At 42.1% G+C, this 17,378-nt stretch overlaps 1 protein-coding gene across 1 annotated transcript in view; it reads left to right on the forward strand.

Annotated features, from left to right (window-relative positions):
- The window catches only part of MBOAT1 (membrane bound O-acyltransferase domain containing 1), a 41,429-nt gene that overhangs the window by 2,332 nt on the left and 21,719 nt on the right, over positions 1–17,378 (forward strand). The window contains exons 3-6 of the mRNA XM_031056964.1: positions 5,394–5,539; positions 6,053–6,130; positions 9,375–9,470; positions 12,634–12,645. Coding sequence (XP_030912824.1) covers positions 5,394–5,539; positions 6,053–6,130; positions 9,375–9,470; positions 12,634–12,645 — 332 coding nt within the window. The remainder of the gene's footprint in view (positions 1–5,393; positions 5,540–6,052; positions 6,131–9,374; positions 9,471–12,633; positions 12,646–17,378) is intronic.

A 17,378-nucleotide genomic window follows, 5' to 3' on the forward strand; every position in this document is an offset into this window, starting at 1 on the left:
CAGCAAATAAAATGCAGATTTAAACCTTTATTCTTTCATTTGGCTGGTAAGTCCAAGGCCTGGAATAAATTAGAGGCATCTTCTGCCATATCTATAACCTGACTGCATCATCTGCTACATGTTGAAGTGGACGTGGACCTGGATGCTGGCTGGGAATATTTTGACCGCCTGGCTGTGCTCAAACACATTTGTACTTCTCTCTGGGAATGTGTGTGAATGTGCAACATGCCTGGTTTTTATCCACAGACTGTGTGCTCTTGAGGACACACCAGCACCCTGTCATCACCAAGGGGCAAGTTAGCAGCGTGACTCCTGTTAGTGATTGTCAGAGTAATAGCATTAATAGGAATTCTGCTTACAGAGGATGGTCTGGTTTGGGTGATAGACTTAATTGGCATTTGGAGTTTGGAGAGAAATGTGTGGTCAATTTGTTACATCCTCCTAGATTTTTGGAAAGTGAGATCAAATTTTCTGCAAGCCTAAGGGAGGAAAAATGTAGTAGAGGAAAAAGAAAGTATTTTTGTGGTCAAAACAGAATGCAGGATATTTTCTTTTGATACTTAACTGTAAGGAAAAAGTTAAAAGCGCTAAAATAAGAGGCTATGTGTTTGTACTTAACTATCTCTTCCTAGAGTGTGATCTAGTAACTCTCAACTGTGTATTGCCACTTTTTTAAATGGGGAGATTTGCAGATGCAAGGCTTATGGGGTGAGCAGAACTGGGTATCAATAGCCTACCTTCAACTACAAGAAGCAGTGACCAAGACTCTTGGTAATGATTTGGTTTAAAGGTGTATGGTCAGGTTTTGTCTCCTCTCATATTTTCTGTTTCCCATCTCAAGAATTTCTAGCTAGGAAAGGCACTTTCTCTTTTCTCCTTTTCAGATTTTTGTGGGATTTTTTCTCAGTAATTTTTCAGTGTACCAAGCAACACTTTACCTCTCTCTTTGGAAATCCTCTATGGCTCCATGACTTTCCTGTTATAGGGATTTGACAAGTTACTACTGTTGTTTGAGTTATTTTTTTGCCTCCTCAGCGTTCACCATGGAGCCAGTTTGCTCCCAACACAAAAAATGATAATTGCTCCTATTCGGTATTATTGACATCAAGCTCATGTCCTGCAAAGGGTGAAATTTTTAGATGCACCTATTTAACTCCAGGTATTTGGAACCTTTATTTTGTGATTTGACAATAGGCATTTGCCCTCAGAAGTGCCCACTTGCAAGTGGTTAATTGGATCAAATAAAATACTGAGCAAAAAATTGTTTGGATTTCCTCTGAGAGTGGTTAGGAAGTTGAGGAGATGACTTTGCTATGTAAAAGGCCCTGCCTGTTGATGGAGATGACTTAAAAGGTGGTTCCAAATCCCTAGGAGTTAGTGCTTCCCCTTCACACAGCACCAGTCCAATATTTGCCAAGTTTCATCCTGTTAAAAATGGGAGAAGATACAAAGACTCAAGACAGATGGAAATGACCTTTTATGTACTTTGAGGGATTGGATTATAGCATAATCCAATAGGGGCATCTTGAAACCACTGTGTTTGGCTATTCTTGCATCAACATCATGGGTGCTTGGTGGGTTGGTTTGACCTGATTGCTAACTTTGTGTAAAACTCAGATTTGCTATCTAAACATCACTGCTGAGTTATTGCTACTACAGAATTTGAAAGAATACAGGGAGGAACTACAGTTTATGTTTTTCCTTTGTTGTTCATACCTGCTCTGGATCCATCAAGCCTTTTAAAGTTGAGACTAATAAAGAATTAAAGGATTAATTAAGCAGACAACAATAACGATCGACTCAGTTGTGCTGGAGCTGTTCCAGATTTTCTCTCTCTCCAAAAGTGTGGATATCTTGTTTCTGTATTGCAAGACTGTCTCCAGCTGGCTGTGACTCAGACACAAGTCTTCCAGATGTCATTGCAGAATACTGTGATGAGACTGCCTTTCTGTCTTCCAGTGTTTAATCATGGAAAATGAAAGGAAGATACTGTCTTCTTTTGGCAGCATATCATGTGCTCTGGTTCCTAATTTTATTACTTCTTATTCTCTACAGCATGGAAGAAAGTGACTGTAAAAAGCAAAGGTGTTTCCTTTCTGCTAGCATGTTGAAACCAGATGTGCAAAATTTTGGTGGCAACACCAAAGAGATGTGGCTAGCTAAAAACACGTGTCAAATGTCTTGCAATGCTGTAAAAGGTTAATTGGCATATAATTTTTATTTCCGTGTTGTTTTTGCCTGGACACCATTCATCAGTGTTCAGAAGCCCTGAATTTTCTGTTTATAAAATGTTTTTAGCAACAGTGGAAATAACCAAAAGGGAATAGTATGAATCCTTTTCTCTTTGGAAAGGGAAAGGAAGGAAAGCATGACTTAGTTCACTTGTGATGCAGCACAACATTTGGTAAATTCTTAGGGATCTGTTTACTTGGATGCCTTAAGTATGTCGAATGAAGAATAAAACTAATGTCAAATGGAATGCAGTAAAGTCACTGTCAGATGAACTGTCAGCCTTTGTGTGCATGCATGTGAACACTGCATGTGTTTAAAATGGTACCTAGAAATTACTAAGTAGAGGAGTTATATGAAAAGCTGTTGCATCCCTCTATTCCCTTGTGTAGTATTGGTGAACTATGAATAGCACACTCTGAAGGTACATATCTATAAGTAACTTGAACAGAAAGGGAGATAATAATTGTTTTCATTCTTCCTCTCTAAGTTTCTCAGGCCTAAAGCTTGGGAGAATTCTCTTTGACTGAACTGAGAATCTCCACAGTGTAGAACAGAGCAAGTCTGGTCTGTTGCCAGATTATTGCTTGCTGAGTGCATTGGGTCTGTGATGTTTGGCTGCTGTGCAGGAACAACCCTTATAAACCAAAACTCATTGAAACATAAGGGCAATGATTTGCCCTGGTACAAGGCTTTGCACTGACCCTTGCAAAAAGAGCACGGAGTCTTGGTTAATTGTCTTGGTTAATTTGCACAACAAAATGAAGGTGTGACAGTGGCATGGTTGGTTGCACAGGTAACACATACTCAAAGGCCAAGGCAAGCATGAGCACGTGTATGTGAGGCTGCTGCGCTGTCCTTTGCTGGATGTTAACTTGTGACGAAGTCTCTGCCACATTTTTTGCTGGTGCTGCCACTGTCATTCCCTGCCCTAGCTGTTTAAAGGATGTTACAGGTGTGTCTACTCTGGGATCTTGCACTTTCCTTATGCTGTGTGTGTGAGCATATGTATGTGAGATCCCAGCATCCTTAACATCTCAAACTGGGCTTACAAGAGCTGGGTGAAAGTAAAAAACAAATGCCTGCTTATCGTGATGGCTTTTCCTGGTGTAAAGTTTCCATGAGTGGCGCTGCACAGAGGGGGTATTGTCTTTCAAACAATCAACCACATCAGTTTCTGTGAGTCTTTGCACTTTCCTTCCATCAGTTTCTGTGAGTCTTTGCACTTTCCTCCTTTACACCAGATCAGAGAAGCTCTGCATGCCACAGAGTTGAGCTGCACTGGATGTGCCAGTGTGACCCCAAGCTGGAGCAGGATGGGGGGATTAAGGTTCACTGAACTGTCACTGATGAGTGGGCACCCATCAGTTTTGGGAACTTGCTTGGAAAGGATGCAATTAGAGCAGCCCTGTAGGGGCTTCAGTGGTTTCTGCTGCACCTCTGTCTGTGGAAGGGTGGGAGCAAGGTGTTGGCATTTTGAATGTAACTCTATGGTAAGAGACAAGTTCAGGATTTCTACTACAGCATCTGGGTTTTGTGAGACCAGTGCAATTTTGTTCTTTTGTTCTTTTTGTTCTACAGATCTTGCACTAAAAATGAAAAATACTCGCTTTGGTTATAATTCTGTGATACTATTTATTCTAAATGCTGGTTGCTTGCATGAGCAAGAAATAAATTGATATTGTCTGCTCCAAACAACTAGAATTCAGCATACCTAAATATTTAAATAATTGCATTATTCTATTGCATGACTGCCTGCATCACTGAAATAAAGCAACTGCACCAATGAAGCCAACAAACCTTTAATGGAAGCATTTTCATGAACAGCCAACACCATGTTGGACGTAGTCCACCAGAATAAAAGCACTTTGGGGCTATAGTATCTTGTTAAACACATTGTAAATGTTTTTGACAAGAAGCCTGGCAGAATCCAACCAGCCCTGGACAGCCAGCATGTCAGAGCATTTCCGAGTGAGATGTATTATCCTGTCCTGGACTGATAGCTTCGGATAATCCTCTAATCCAAGTGATTGCTTAAATGTTGCAGCCTGCTTAGTTTTGCTTGGTCTGGGATGACTTGCTGCTGGAGAGCTCAGGGTGAATTCAAAAAAACCCCAAAAGATTAAAAAGAAAAAAGCCAAAAAACAGGACTGCAACACTGTGACTGAATAAATGAATTTCCCTCCAGCTGCCCAGGGTTCAGGCTGGACTTAAGGATGTTGTATCCCAGTGGTGTATTTGCTCTGCTAGAGACAGCTCCTGGCTCTGTTTTGACTCTGACTTTGATCTGTTTTTCCTCTGACTTCTGGGATTTTTGCTGAGGCTGTCAAAGAGAAGGTGACTTGAAGAAGGCAGTGTGATGTCAGTTTTGCTCTGGAGGACACTGAAGCTTTTGCTTGTCCTTGTGTCTGACAAGAATAGCCTCTATTCCTGTTCTGTTTGCCCTCTGCATGTCTTGTGCTCCCACTGCCATCACTACCTCCTTGCAGCAAGGCCAGACTGATTTTCACATGCAGTAGCCAAAGAACATTTGAGAAACATATTCCTTTAGGTGTCTGCTTGATGATGGAGTTGTTTTCTTTGCACTCAAACCACAAAACAGTGGGGAGTTGGAAGGTATGTGTGGAAGATGCTGTGGAGTGGAGGAATTCATCTAGGGTGGCTGCCCTGTTCTCACTGCTAGCGAGCAGTGTCACATCAGCATTGTTGATTTTGCCCTTGTGTTGGGGTGGGGGACAGTCAGGTACTGGGGTAATATTTCAGAGACCCAGACTGCTTCCTGGCCCCTAGCCCTCGCCAAGAGGACAGAGAAGGGGAATGATGTGCCCTGCACCTGGGCCAGGCTGGCAGCAGAGCAGAGCCTTCCTCCGAGGAGACAGAGAACCACAGAGCCCAGCTGTACCCTGGGGCAGCTGGAGCCTGACCTTCCTTGTCTGCTTCTGCTTCAGGCTGTGTGCCTGTTTAACCCCTTCTGTCACTGGCCAAGAAAAGTTACCACATGAGTTCACAAGTGAGAACGCTGAGAAGGGAAAGATTCCTAGCTCATTACTTTCTCCCCTTTTCTTACCTCTGCTCTTAATTGTTCTGAGAACAGAGAGAATCCTCCCCCTCCTCCTCCTCCTCCAAGAATCAAAACAGTTTTTTGTTTTGCTTGTCTTTTACAGATCAATTTTGTAGCCTGTCAACTGTTTGCACTTTTGGCTGCGTTTTGGTTTCGTATTTACTTGAGCCCCAGTCATGCCAGCTCTGCTGTTCGCCACGCATTTGCCACCCTCTTTGGAATATACTTTGCTGTCTTCTGCTTTGGGTGGTGAGTATTTAGCCGCCATTTAGACAAGATTTGGGTAAAAATAATTTTAAACTTTATATCAGCTTTTTTTGGATTACATCTTTTTAATCTGAAGGCTCTTAGTGCTACCTTAAAAAAATATTCTAACCAACATAGCCATTCCAAACCCTCAAAGTAAAGTGACTCATAAAAGTATTTTTACATGAAGTATTTAATTTAATTTGTGATGTTTGTTCTGGAAGTTAAGTCTGCTGTGAAGATACCTCTTCTGGAAAAGATGTATCCAACTTGAATGTGCACTTTGAGCCAGGCTACTCTTTCAGTTAAACACATGGATAATATCTTTTAAATAAGTATCAGTCTGTGGTGGATAGTCAGGCTATAAAGATGTCCTGTGATAATCCAGGTTTACTGGTAGCCTGATATGACATCACATTGATGTCATTTGCGTGGAAAATTATTCTCTTGCTCTGAACTGCCAGCACTTCCAGGTAAAATAGGAATTATCTAAATACTGACTTTGTTGTCTTCAAGGTATTCCATTCATCTTTTTGTCCTGGTGATGATGAACTATGGTATTATGAATATGGCGAGTATTCCCAACATCCACAGGTGAGCTGATGTGGCTGCAAGTCTACAGCTGCCCCTCTGATAACTTCTCTGCTTTGAGGGAGAATCATGAGGAGTTTTTAGAACCACTTTTTCTTCTTTCCTTCCCTTCTTTTCTTTCCCAGTTACTTGCAGGAGCTTTGTTCATGGAGTTACAGAAGCAGCTGTAATCTCAATTTGTGGTTTTTTTGGGTTGATGTATTGCATTTTCCTATGAAATTGCTGGCCTCAAAATTTGCCTTTTGCAAGCATAATAATTTATGGACAAATCTTTGATTTTTTAAACATAATGAAGTCATGTTCTCCTTGGTCTTGTATTCTTCCAGATTGCATTTTATAATCCTTTGAAATGTGTTTTCCCCATTGCTGTTTGGCCTTTAGGTATTTTCCACTTGTTCAAATAAGGTCACTGATGCAGCTTAGCTTAGTGATCCACAAAATGAGGTCTTGCTTTTGGTACTGGGCTTTGTGAAAAAGTAGAAAATACCAGAACTGTTGTTGCTTAAAGCAGAAGCTTATGGTTTGGGTGTGTGACAGGTGTTTTCTGTCTCTGCGCTGTCTGGCTGTCTCTGTAGCTGCTGCTGAAGGTTCAGAATCCACATAAGTCTGGGCTGGGGAATGGAAACCCTTTCTTCACTTGCCTTCAAGGCCAGGGCTGTCTGAGAATCTGATGGTCTGATAATCCACTCACCTTCCTTTTTTTCCTGAAGAGACCCCCCTCTAATATCTAAATGGGAACCCTACTTATGATTTTTCTAATATTATTTAGAAATGTGAACTGTAAAATCAATTCTGTCTATAGCAGTTGCTAGCATTTTGCACCAGCAAGATAGGGCATTAACAAGGTATTTTTTCTACCCTGTCACAGAGTACAAAGCCCAGAAGTCTAGAGATAATTAATAATATCCTAAAAAAGAAAGGTAATTGGACAACGTTTGTTAAAGAAATGCCATCCAGACACCAAACTAAAAAGGTGTTACAAATTTGTATTATGGTTTCCTGGTCATTGTCCCTGCCTGCCACTGAGGGAAATGCAGGAGTTAGTGGCTACAAAGGAATCATCCACTTGTTATTTACATCTTCCCAGACAAGGTGGGGTGGTGATAAGGAAAAGGACACAGCTTCAGTGGGAAACCCCCTCACTCTTTCTCTTTAGCCAATTAGCCACAGTGGCTAATAGCAAAGTAGCTTTATACTGAAACACAAATCAAGCCAGTTCATATAATGTCACCCACTGCTGCAAGACAGTCAGGTGTTGATTTGAGTCATTGTGAAATGTCCATCCAACATGCTGAAAAACCTCAGGAGTTCTGAGGAAGGATTGGGTTAGGACTTTTCTGTTGCATTCTACTAGCCATAGCAGTGTGACTCCAAGTGCATCCACACTATTAATTTTGGCAAAGTAACAATGTATTCAAACTAGCTGAGAGTAAGCTTGAACAAGGGCACTTCAAGGTCCGGACCTGTTCATACAGGGGAACAGATCCCTCACAGTGGGACTTCAAGACTTGGCTTTTTATTCCCCCAGAAAAACACAGTGGAAGAGAACAAATTAAATCAACTGCATAATTTAACCTTCATTCTCTTTTCCCTAGTTATTTTTTGCTAGTTTTCTCTCTGGTGAAGCTGCTAGCCTTCAAGGCCTATAAATGGACGAATTAATCCAGCATCAGAAATGCTCCCAGCTGCAGCAGCAGCTCAGTGTATCTCTCCCTGCTTGCCCCCTGTTTAAGTCTAAGTGCTTTACACCTCAGCATGGGGGCTTATTTTAGATCTTTCATCCTGTCTCTCGCTGTTACATGTCTGACTCGCCTTTGGATGGATGCTTGCCATTCTCCCTTGATGAAAGGGGAACCCAAGGACCTTGCTGAGGCAGGACTGGATGCCTGACCCAGATAAAATACGATAAATTCTACTCTGAATCTCCTGAAGAATCTGTCATATCCCTTCATTCTGCCTTTCATCCAGCTGTTTGCTGTGGGCCACATGACCTGCAGGTTGCCTTGTGATCCATCACTGTCACTCACACTGCAGCTTGTTAGCCCCCAGGGAGGAAAAACTCATTTCTTTTAAAGTCAGCCATAATTTGACAAAGGCCTGTCTCTTTTTCGGTTGTCTGCTGCCTGATCCTCTTGTCTGATTTCACCTTTAGTTCTCCCCTGTGGTGGACGCTCTCATGGGCCCATGGAGGACTCTTCTTGGCAATGTGTGCTGACCAGCCCCCGAGGCTCAGGTCTACCTGGCACACAGGGTGTGCCAACTCCTTCTGCAGTCTGTTGGTCTTTGCCTCTTCTCCCCTGCGTGGATACCATAGAATAATAACCTCAGCTATGGAGGACACCAGCAGACCTGGTTCTGGCCTGTCCATGTCGTGGACGTTCATTCTGGTGTCCCAGCTCTCCATTGCACGGTGTAGTTTGCTTCATGTGTCAGTCTGTCTCCAAACATCCATCCAGTTCCTTCCTCCCAGAATCCTCTTCCTTGCTCATGTAAATACAGGGAGAAGTTACTTGTATGAAATGCTGCATCTGCCCATGCAGACACTGCAATATTTTCAGTCTTCAGCTGTTAAGGTGGAACCATGCTACTGCCCTGCCCAACTGAAGTGTGCTATCATCTTGAAACACAGAATGAATTTGTCACATCCTACCTAAGGAATGCTTCTGAAATTATCTTCTAGGTCATTTCCAATCTACCTGACTCTATGATTTTTCTGGAAGATGGTGTGCTTCAGTATGGAGAGCTGAAAAGTTTGGGCTATGTGCCATCATCTGCCTTTATGTAAAATCATGAGAGAGAGAATACCTTAAGCTTGAAATATTTTAGTCGTTGCTAGATCTGAGGAAGAGTTGTAAATAAAGAACATTTACAGACAAAAATGCAGTGGATAACTCCAGTGAATGACATAAAGTATCATCTGGTTTCAAATGCTTAAGTTGGACAGGAATTTCAAATTAATATGTGAAGATGGGAGCTTTGAAAATGCAATTTTGCAACTTGAACTGACCCTGTTTCTTCTTCCATTTTTTCCCTACCCCCAAAATGAGGAGACACCTCTGTAAGGTTTCAGCTGGGTACACACAACCATCAGCCCCTTTTGAGAGTTTCTTCCAGGTCTTGTAGCATAGCTCCAGACTTTTTAACAATCTGATTTGAAAAAATCGAAACAAGCCCAACCCAATTTGAGTGATTCTAGTTCTTCTTGGTACTTGTGTTGGTGACTGTGTGTTCTGTGTTATGTTTTTAGGTACTCCTTTGTCGTAGCCATGGGATACCTCACACTGTGCCACATAAGCCGAATATACATATTTCATTATGGCATTCTCACTACAGACTTTTCCGGGTGAGTGAGTCTGCAAACTGGTTCCCTTGTCAATCAGTATTAGTTGATTTCAATAAGTTGTAAGAATAATTTTTATGTTATCTGTGGAGCACTTGCAATTTTGTTTCCCTTCAGCTTTTTCTGAGGCTTTTGTTGTGATCTTTGGGGTTTTGTTGGGGTTGGTTTTGTTTTGGGTTTGGGTGCGGTTTATTGTTTGTTTCTTTGGGTTTGGGTTTTGGTTTTTTTTTAAAAAGGAATAAGCGCTGTATGATTTTTGCACTGATTCATTGTTTCTACTGTTCTCTTGCGGGAAGCTGTGCAGTTGGGAAGGTAGAAATTAGTTTAGCTAGCTAGGTTTCCCTGCAGAGCAGCCTGGGAGGACAGGTTGGGCAGTCCCTCCCTGGAGCTGTAGGAGTGACTTATGTGGCTGATGGTGGTCTGCCCTGAGGGGGTGGGTGGGCTGCTCTCCTTCCATCTTCCTGGGCACAGCTGTCAGCCCTGTGTCTCCTTTTCCCCATTCTGATCTACCTTGAAGCCCCAGCTGGGAAGGTGTTTCCCAGCCCAGGCTCTCCAGGATGTGAGGGCAGGACTTGGGCAGGGGTGAGGTGCTGGTGGAGCTGGGTGAGTAACCCAGGCAGAGAGACAAGAGATTATTAGCTCGGGTTGTCAGCACTGGTTCTCTCATGGGGCCAGCTTGTGGCTGCTGCTTAAATAGCACAACTTTTTGTATGCTGTGATAGGTGTGAAATGGTTTTCATACACACTGTAGTCTCTGATTTCACTCAGAGAAGCAGTGGAGAATGCTTTGCAAAGAGAGCGACAGCTAACCAACCCTATGAGCTTTGTTTGTGGGAGGAAGGTGTGCTTTTGTGTGATTTGAAACCAGCGTGCTAATCTGTATTCCACTTGTTTAATTGAATGTCTGAAGGCACAGTAATTAGTAACATACCATGAAAAACTTCTGTAAACTTTCTCAGTAAGTTTTACATGACTCTTCCAAGTCTCTTTCATCTTACAGGCACAGAGTAGGAGAATGAAGGTTTTTGCTGTCTTTCTGCATGTGTCCTTCTCTTTGAGGTGGTGGGTTTCAGCATTTAATTAAACTTCAGGTGGTGGAGGGGAAGTTTCTCTCAAACTCCTAAGGTTTTTTTATTAAGGAGGCTGCAGTAATGGGAACTTATATGTTTAAAGAAATTCAGTTCTGTAATTTTTTCTGCAGTTCTTTTAATACACAAAAGCATGTCCTCAAAGAGCATGACATAGCAAGAAGGCTATAAATGGGATTGGAATGCTATAGCTCAGTGTGTGTAAGAGACAGAGAGAGAAATGTGAGAGATCATGCTTTACTGAATACTGTGTTCAGAAATGCACTGTCAGGCATATTAGCTCTCTCTCTCTCTGAATACATTTAATAAAGATCCAGCTGAGACTGAGGGTGAAAGAAGAGGGATGGTGGTTGTTTGTTATGGATTCGGTAGTGTTCTCTGCTCCCTTCATGGAAAAGTAACTACTCTTATTTAATGATGAGCTTGAGGATAATAATGGCAGTGAAAAAATAATGCTTGAACATACTCTTTTATTTGATTTTGACTTGGTGCTCCAAGATACACACCAATTCCTAAATTTCAGTCAAAAATAAAACTACCATGTAGTAAACAAGTGGAAAATGTACTATGGATATGAAATGCACCTTCATGGTATATTTTAAAAGCTAAGAATAAATACAAATACTGTAGTGGTATCAATACAAACTTACAATTCAAAGTGTTGAAACCCAGATCACCCTCATTAATCTGTCTTAAAACCTGTTTTCTTCAGCTGTAAATATGTGCCCATTGAAGCTTCTTGCACATACCTGAACAGATGTGATGACCCAGAGAGGCAAAATACACTCCGTGGACACAGTTTTACCATGTATGAGCAGCAACTGAGCCTCCTCTTGCTCATTCTCCCATATTTGATGGTTCCTCATTTGTTGCATGTGGCAGTAGGGAATCATTAGGACAGGGTCTGGCTGTGAGGATGGCATTAAAGTTCTCTCTCGGGGTTTCAGAAATGAGTGAGACAGAACCACGGAGCTGTGCCCATCTCCCTCCGGTCTCCCACAGTTTTGGGTGAATGTGGCTGGGGATATGTATTGAGAAGGCAAGACACTGGACTTGGGGGAATCTTTAAGATGCAACAAAACCCCATCAGCTGCTGGCTTGCATTTGAAGTTTCAGTACCCCATGAGTCTGGTGATATCTGGTTGCAAGGAGGAAGTTTTAATCCACATCAAATAGGCACATAACCAGCTCTATTGCCATCAGCTTTCCACTGTCAGTTCTGAAGTGTCCCTGAAGTGACAAGCCAGATGATCATGGAGCGTTTCCCAGTGGCAGTGCTGAAAGCCAGCATTCCTCATTTGCTCTCTTGGCCTGCCTGGTGTACTTAACAACTTGCACAGATAACCCTTTTGAAGTGTGCTTGCAAATACATTTTTGGGGCGTTTTTACTAATAGTTGGTTGTGCTATTTGTTTGGAGCCCTTTAATTTTGAGAACAGAGCTTGTAAAATGCAGGTATAGATGGAGAGAACAAGGTAACTTTTGAGTCATATCTTAAGCAAACTGGAAAATGAAAGATCAAGCGGTGGCATATCACTTCCAGGTTACAGAAAAAGAAATAAGGGACTCCTTACCTGCTGGTGACTAGCTAATTCTTAACTCATGCAAAGGGAAGGTCACTGAGTCCCACTGTCAAAACTGTATTCAAGCTGCTTGCAGCTATTTTTTGATTTAAGAGTTTTTCATGTATTACATAGTACTTAAGGAAAAACTCGTGTTTTTTTTTTAACTACTGCCAGATTTTAAGGAAAACAATTTCCAGCTTGCTGCACTTTAATTTTATTTACTTTTAAAAATGTGTATATATTTTATCAAATTTCTTTCAGTTATATTATTTCTCAAACAAGTGATGATGTAATTTAGGAATTTTCTTTTTACTACTTCCTCAAAAATCCTATTTGTTTTTGAATGCTAATTGTACAGTAACTGAATCCTGTGCTTCCTCCTTAATTCAAATCAGTCTTTGAGAGAAACATGCATGTTTTATTTTGCTTGGATTGCCATGACATTTGTACATTGTACCTGGAAAAACTAAATCCTAACTCTTTCTCTCTCTTATTTCTTCTTCTTTATGCTAAGAGGATTATGCTGGTAAGTTGCCTGCCTATACAACTTTATAAAAACCATAAAAATATCATACAGTTTGTGTTTTTTCCCTTTGTATCACAGGCTCAGCTTGAGTATAGCAATATGATAGCTTTAGGGAAGACTAGTTTAAAATAAGGAATCTTGAGTCTGATTTTTGGAATGTAGTTATAGATAGGGTTTCAGTCTAGCAAGGTTCATGACCAAATGCGAAATGCATGTGATCATCCAGATAAAATTCAGAAGGTATGGAACTTGTGTCTGTTTCAATCCTTTGCTTGATTTGGGCCGTAGAGCTTTTTAGTTTCCTCTTTGAATTCTTGCAGTGTGTGAGCAAAATTTCCTAATATTGCAGGTTATTCAGTGAAATGTCAGAGAATGATTGTGCATATGGGAGTTTCTTTCACAGATGAGTAGTGGCTGAGAGATCTGGGGTTGTTTAGCTTGGAGAACAGAAGGGACCTTATCATTCTTTACAACTGCTTGAAAGGAGGTTGTAACAAGGCTGGGATAAGTCACTTCTCCCATATAACAAGAGACAAGAGGAAATGGCCTCAGGTTATGCTAGGAGAGGTTTGGATTGGATTTTAGGAAGAGCTTCTTCATGGAAAGTGTTTCCAAGCATTGGAACAAGCTGCTCAGGGGAGTGCTGGAGTCACTATCCCTGGAAGTGTTCATAAAGATGCAGTTATGGCACCTGGGGACACGGTTTAGTGGTGAAGATGGCAGTGCTGGGTTAACTGTTGGACTCAGTGTTCCTAAAGGTCTTTTCTAGTCTTAATGATTCTATAATTTTTGCTGCCATCCCTTACGGAAGAGAAACTTGGTTTGTGAAGATCACCACACACACTGGCACAGTTTTCAATCTTCTGTTGGTCTTAGAGAGACCATAGTTGAAGCACCTGGGAGACTTGAGCATTTTTCTTCCCCACATGTGTCAAATCTGTAGCTCTTACACAAGTGCTTTGGTGGACATCACTCTCCAGACACCACCTTTGTGTATGCCCTATCCCAAAGGCAGAGCAGCAGCAGCATCCTCAGCAAACCCCCTAGAAAGGGATGATCATTGAGAGAGCCCTCTCAAAAAGCCATACATATAAGCAGATGCTTCAGTAACAAGTGTCACGTCAGGCAGTGAAGTTTTGCTGGGTGGTTAGTGCTTTGTTGCTGGCTTTTCCTCTCTCAGTGGCTTCTTGTTTCAACCACAAAAGGAAGGAATAAAAGTACAGCAGCCGTTTTTCACAAAGGAAATACATTTGCTGATGAAAGCAAAGATAGATGTTACCATGTGAAAACACAGAGCAGAAATGTTGTCTGGTCCTGCAAGTTCAGTTGGTTATTTTTATTTTCTTGTCTTCTAAATGTATGACATGCAGTACATTGCTGCAGTGTCTGTTCCTGCAGCGCTGGGTAACCTTGGTGTGCAGCTGGTCCCCAGAGGCAGTGCAGCAGTGCAGGTACAGGGTGAGTAAGGGGGGGGTCAGTCTGTTTTCCATGCCTGCTTGCTGCTTTGCTGCTTGGCTGGGTGCTTGTGCACTGGAAACAGCCCAGAGATCACTTACCGTTGGAGTCACAGGAGCCCTGCAGGAACTGCTGTGTGGGAACTAGGCAGAATTCAAGCAGGCAATCACTACTACAGAGCTCCATGCATCTAGTACATCCCTGGACACTTCTCCAGAAGTAAACACTCTTTTAACTGAAATGCTTCTACCATGAAGGCTTAAGAAATACTGCTTGGGAGCTTTCACACACAGACATACACAAAGGCAACACATCACATGAAGGAAATTGTAAGTTGCTTTGGAGGTGGCAAGTGTGTTGAGTGAAGTGTTTTTCCTCTGATGTACTTCAGTACCTCTTCCTTTTACTGTTGAAAGCAAAAGTACGAGCTCACTGCCAGCTTGGCCATCCCCTTGTCAGCAATGGTTACTGTCACAGCAGGGTGTGACTGTGTGAACTTCTTGTCATGGCTTCAGCGCTGCAGAGGTAACCCTGAAATACATGTTTGCTGTTCTGGAGTCTTGTCTGCTATGAGCCTTTTGACTCCACCTCCTCTCTTAGTGAAATCAGGTCAGTGGAAACTATTTCTAGCAAGCGTGTGCCAGACTTCTCCACGGGATTACCTAAGGTCAAGCAGACTGTGCTTGGAAAACGTCTTTTCTCTCGTAAGCATTGAAAGTTGCTCTGTGCAGAAGCCAGCCTGTGATCCAGTGAGGACCCCCACAGTGGCCTACAAACAAAACATCTGTACTTCCACTGGCCTATGCTTCTGGCAAATTTATTGCCTTGGGGCAAGCTGTATTTAAAAACTATATTCACTGATATGTTTTCATTTGGAAGGTTTATTTACGGGAGTAAACCCCTCTATTGAGCATTCTTTGTAAATGGTTGCATCTTAGTCTTGAGTTATTTTTCAAGGCATCTAATGTGAGGTAAACAAAAGCCCAAAGCTGTCTTTACCTTATGTTAGATGCCTTGAAAAATAAAATTGTCCCTGGGTCAATTTCTTGATTTCTTTTTTTTTAAATTAAAAGTTGACCACTATGGTTTGTGTGTAGGAGGTACTGCACAGCTACAACCCAAGATTAAACTCATAGCCAATACATAAAACATGGGAAGGGAGGGGAAATCACACCACACATAAATCAGATTCTGTGTTTCTGTGGTAGTTTGTAACTGTAGTGCTTAATAGGACAGGTGGAGAGGGTGTGGAATCACCACTCAGCATGTGGCTGCAAAGCAATCAGTAGGTGTTCAAATGTGATGGATTGCAAGCTGTTTAGGCTTCTAAATGTGTTTTATTTCAAATGCTTCCTTCCTAGGGATAAGTCTTTGTGCTTCATCTGTAAGTGCAAGTGTAGTAGGTAGATTTTCTTAGACCTGTGCATTGCAAAATTTGGGAGTAAGAAAAGGGATTGGGAGATTTATAGTTTTGTTAACTTCCCTTCTTATTTTTAGCACTATTGATTTTTTCCAATAGGAGTCTAAGGGTTAAAATAGTACCATGTTGGAAACAGTTGACTATATGTGATATGGTGCTGTATTTATTTATTAACTTAGTAAATGTTTTATTGCTGTTTAAAGTTACAGTTTGCCTGAGAGGCTGAATAGAAATTGCAATTCAATACTCTGGTATACTCTGGTATTTCAAAGTTTTAATAATCAAAATTCACATGTTTAGGAATTTATGATTCTTCCCTCCTCCTTCCCTGCCCTTAAGAGAGAGTTCCAGTAATGTCATTATTTTGTTGTGCTCTGCCTTTTGCTGCAGCACAGACATGGTCCCCTTGAGATCAAGTCAGAGGGGAATGGTGGGCAGGAGGAGAGGAGGGAGGCAGATGCTCCTTATTCACCTGGAACATTGCTTACCCTTTGTGTGAGATGTTGGCTGATACCTGACACTGATCTCGTGAGAGATTTAGTGTGTGTCATCCCATTGCCACTCTACAGTAGTTTCCCACCTTCCTGAGTAGGGTAGAAAAGAGATCACAGAATCATTTAGATTGAAAAAGACCTCTGAGATTGCCAAATCCAACTTATGACCGATCACTACCATGTCAACTAGACCATGGCACTGAGTGCCATATCCAGTCCTTCCTTAAACACCTCCAGGGACAGTGACTCCAGCACCTCCCTGGGAAGTCCATTCCAATGTCTAAATCACTCTTTCCTCTTTCCGTAAAAAATTTCCTTGGATGTCTAACCTAAACCTCCCCTGGTGCAGCTCAAAAGAAGAGACCAACTCCCACCTGGCTACACCCTCAGGCAGTTGTAGAGAGCTATAAGGTCCCCTCAAGGCTCTTTTTTCCAGACTAAACAATCCCAGCTCCCTCAGTCACTCATCATTGGACTTGTGCTTCAGACCCTTCCACAGCTCCATTGCCCTTCTCTGGACATGCTGCAGCCCCTCAATGTCTTCTGAAGTGAACTGAGCACAGGATTGCAGGCGTGGCCTCACTGGTGCCCAGTGCAGGGGGACAATCACTGCCCTGGTCCTGCTGACCGTGCTATTGCTGATACTGACCAGGATGCCATTGGCCTTCTTGGCCACCTGGACACACACTGGCTCTTGTTCAGCTGGCTGTTGACCAGCACCCCCCAGGTCCTTTTCTGCTGGGCCACTTTCCAGCCACTCTGGAAAATACGTATGACATGTAATATGATGATGTCAGGAGGGAGAACAGAAGGTGTCTAATGATACCTCCTTCCCACTTGCCCTGACAGACATGTCACTTTTGTCAGCTCTTGTCTCCTCTGGAGCTGGGAGATTTGAGGGAGAAAGACTGTCCATCTTTTCTGATGAAAGTGCAGGAAAGGCTGACTTGTTCTGTTGGCTTACAATGTGCCATCAATGAGGCCATGACTTCCTAATATAGATGAGGAGAGCCTCTCTCCTCTGTGTTTATATGTAGTATGACTTCAGTGCAGGCTTTACTCCTGCTGCCCTCAGATTGTTTGCATTTTGGTTCTCTCTGGTTTACCATGGGGGCCTTGTCTAAGACAAGTGTCTAAATTTAGACTCTTGAAGTCATACGATTTTGGCTCAGAGCCTGAGGTTTAAAGTTACCCACTTCAATATTGGCGTGAAGTCCTTGCCATAAGAAACATATGCAACAAATTGAAGCAATTTGAAACAAGTGTTAATGTTCCCCCATAAAGCTAAAATGGTCAAACACTTTCAAAATAAAAATTTGTGTTTATTGCAGTAAAACTGCTTGATTCAGTGGCAGCCTCTGTCT

This window comes from Geospiza fortis, unplaced genomic scaffold (assembly GCF_000277835.1).
Source record: "Geospiza fortis unplaced genomic scaffold, GeoFor_1.0 scaffold104, whole genome shotgun sequence".
Lineage (NCBI taxonomy): Eukaryota > Metazoa > Chordata > Aves > Passeriformes > Thraupidae > Geospiza > Geospiza fortis.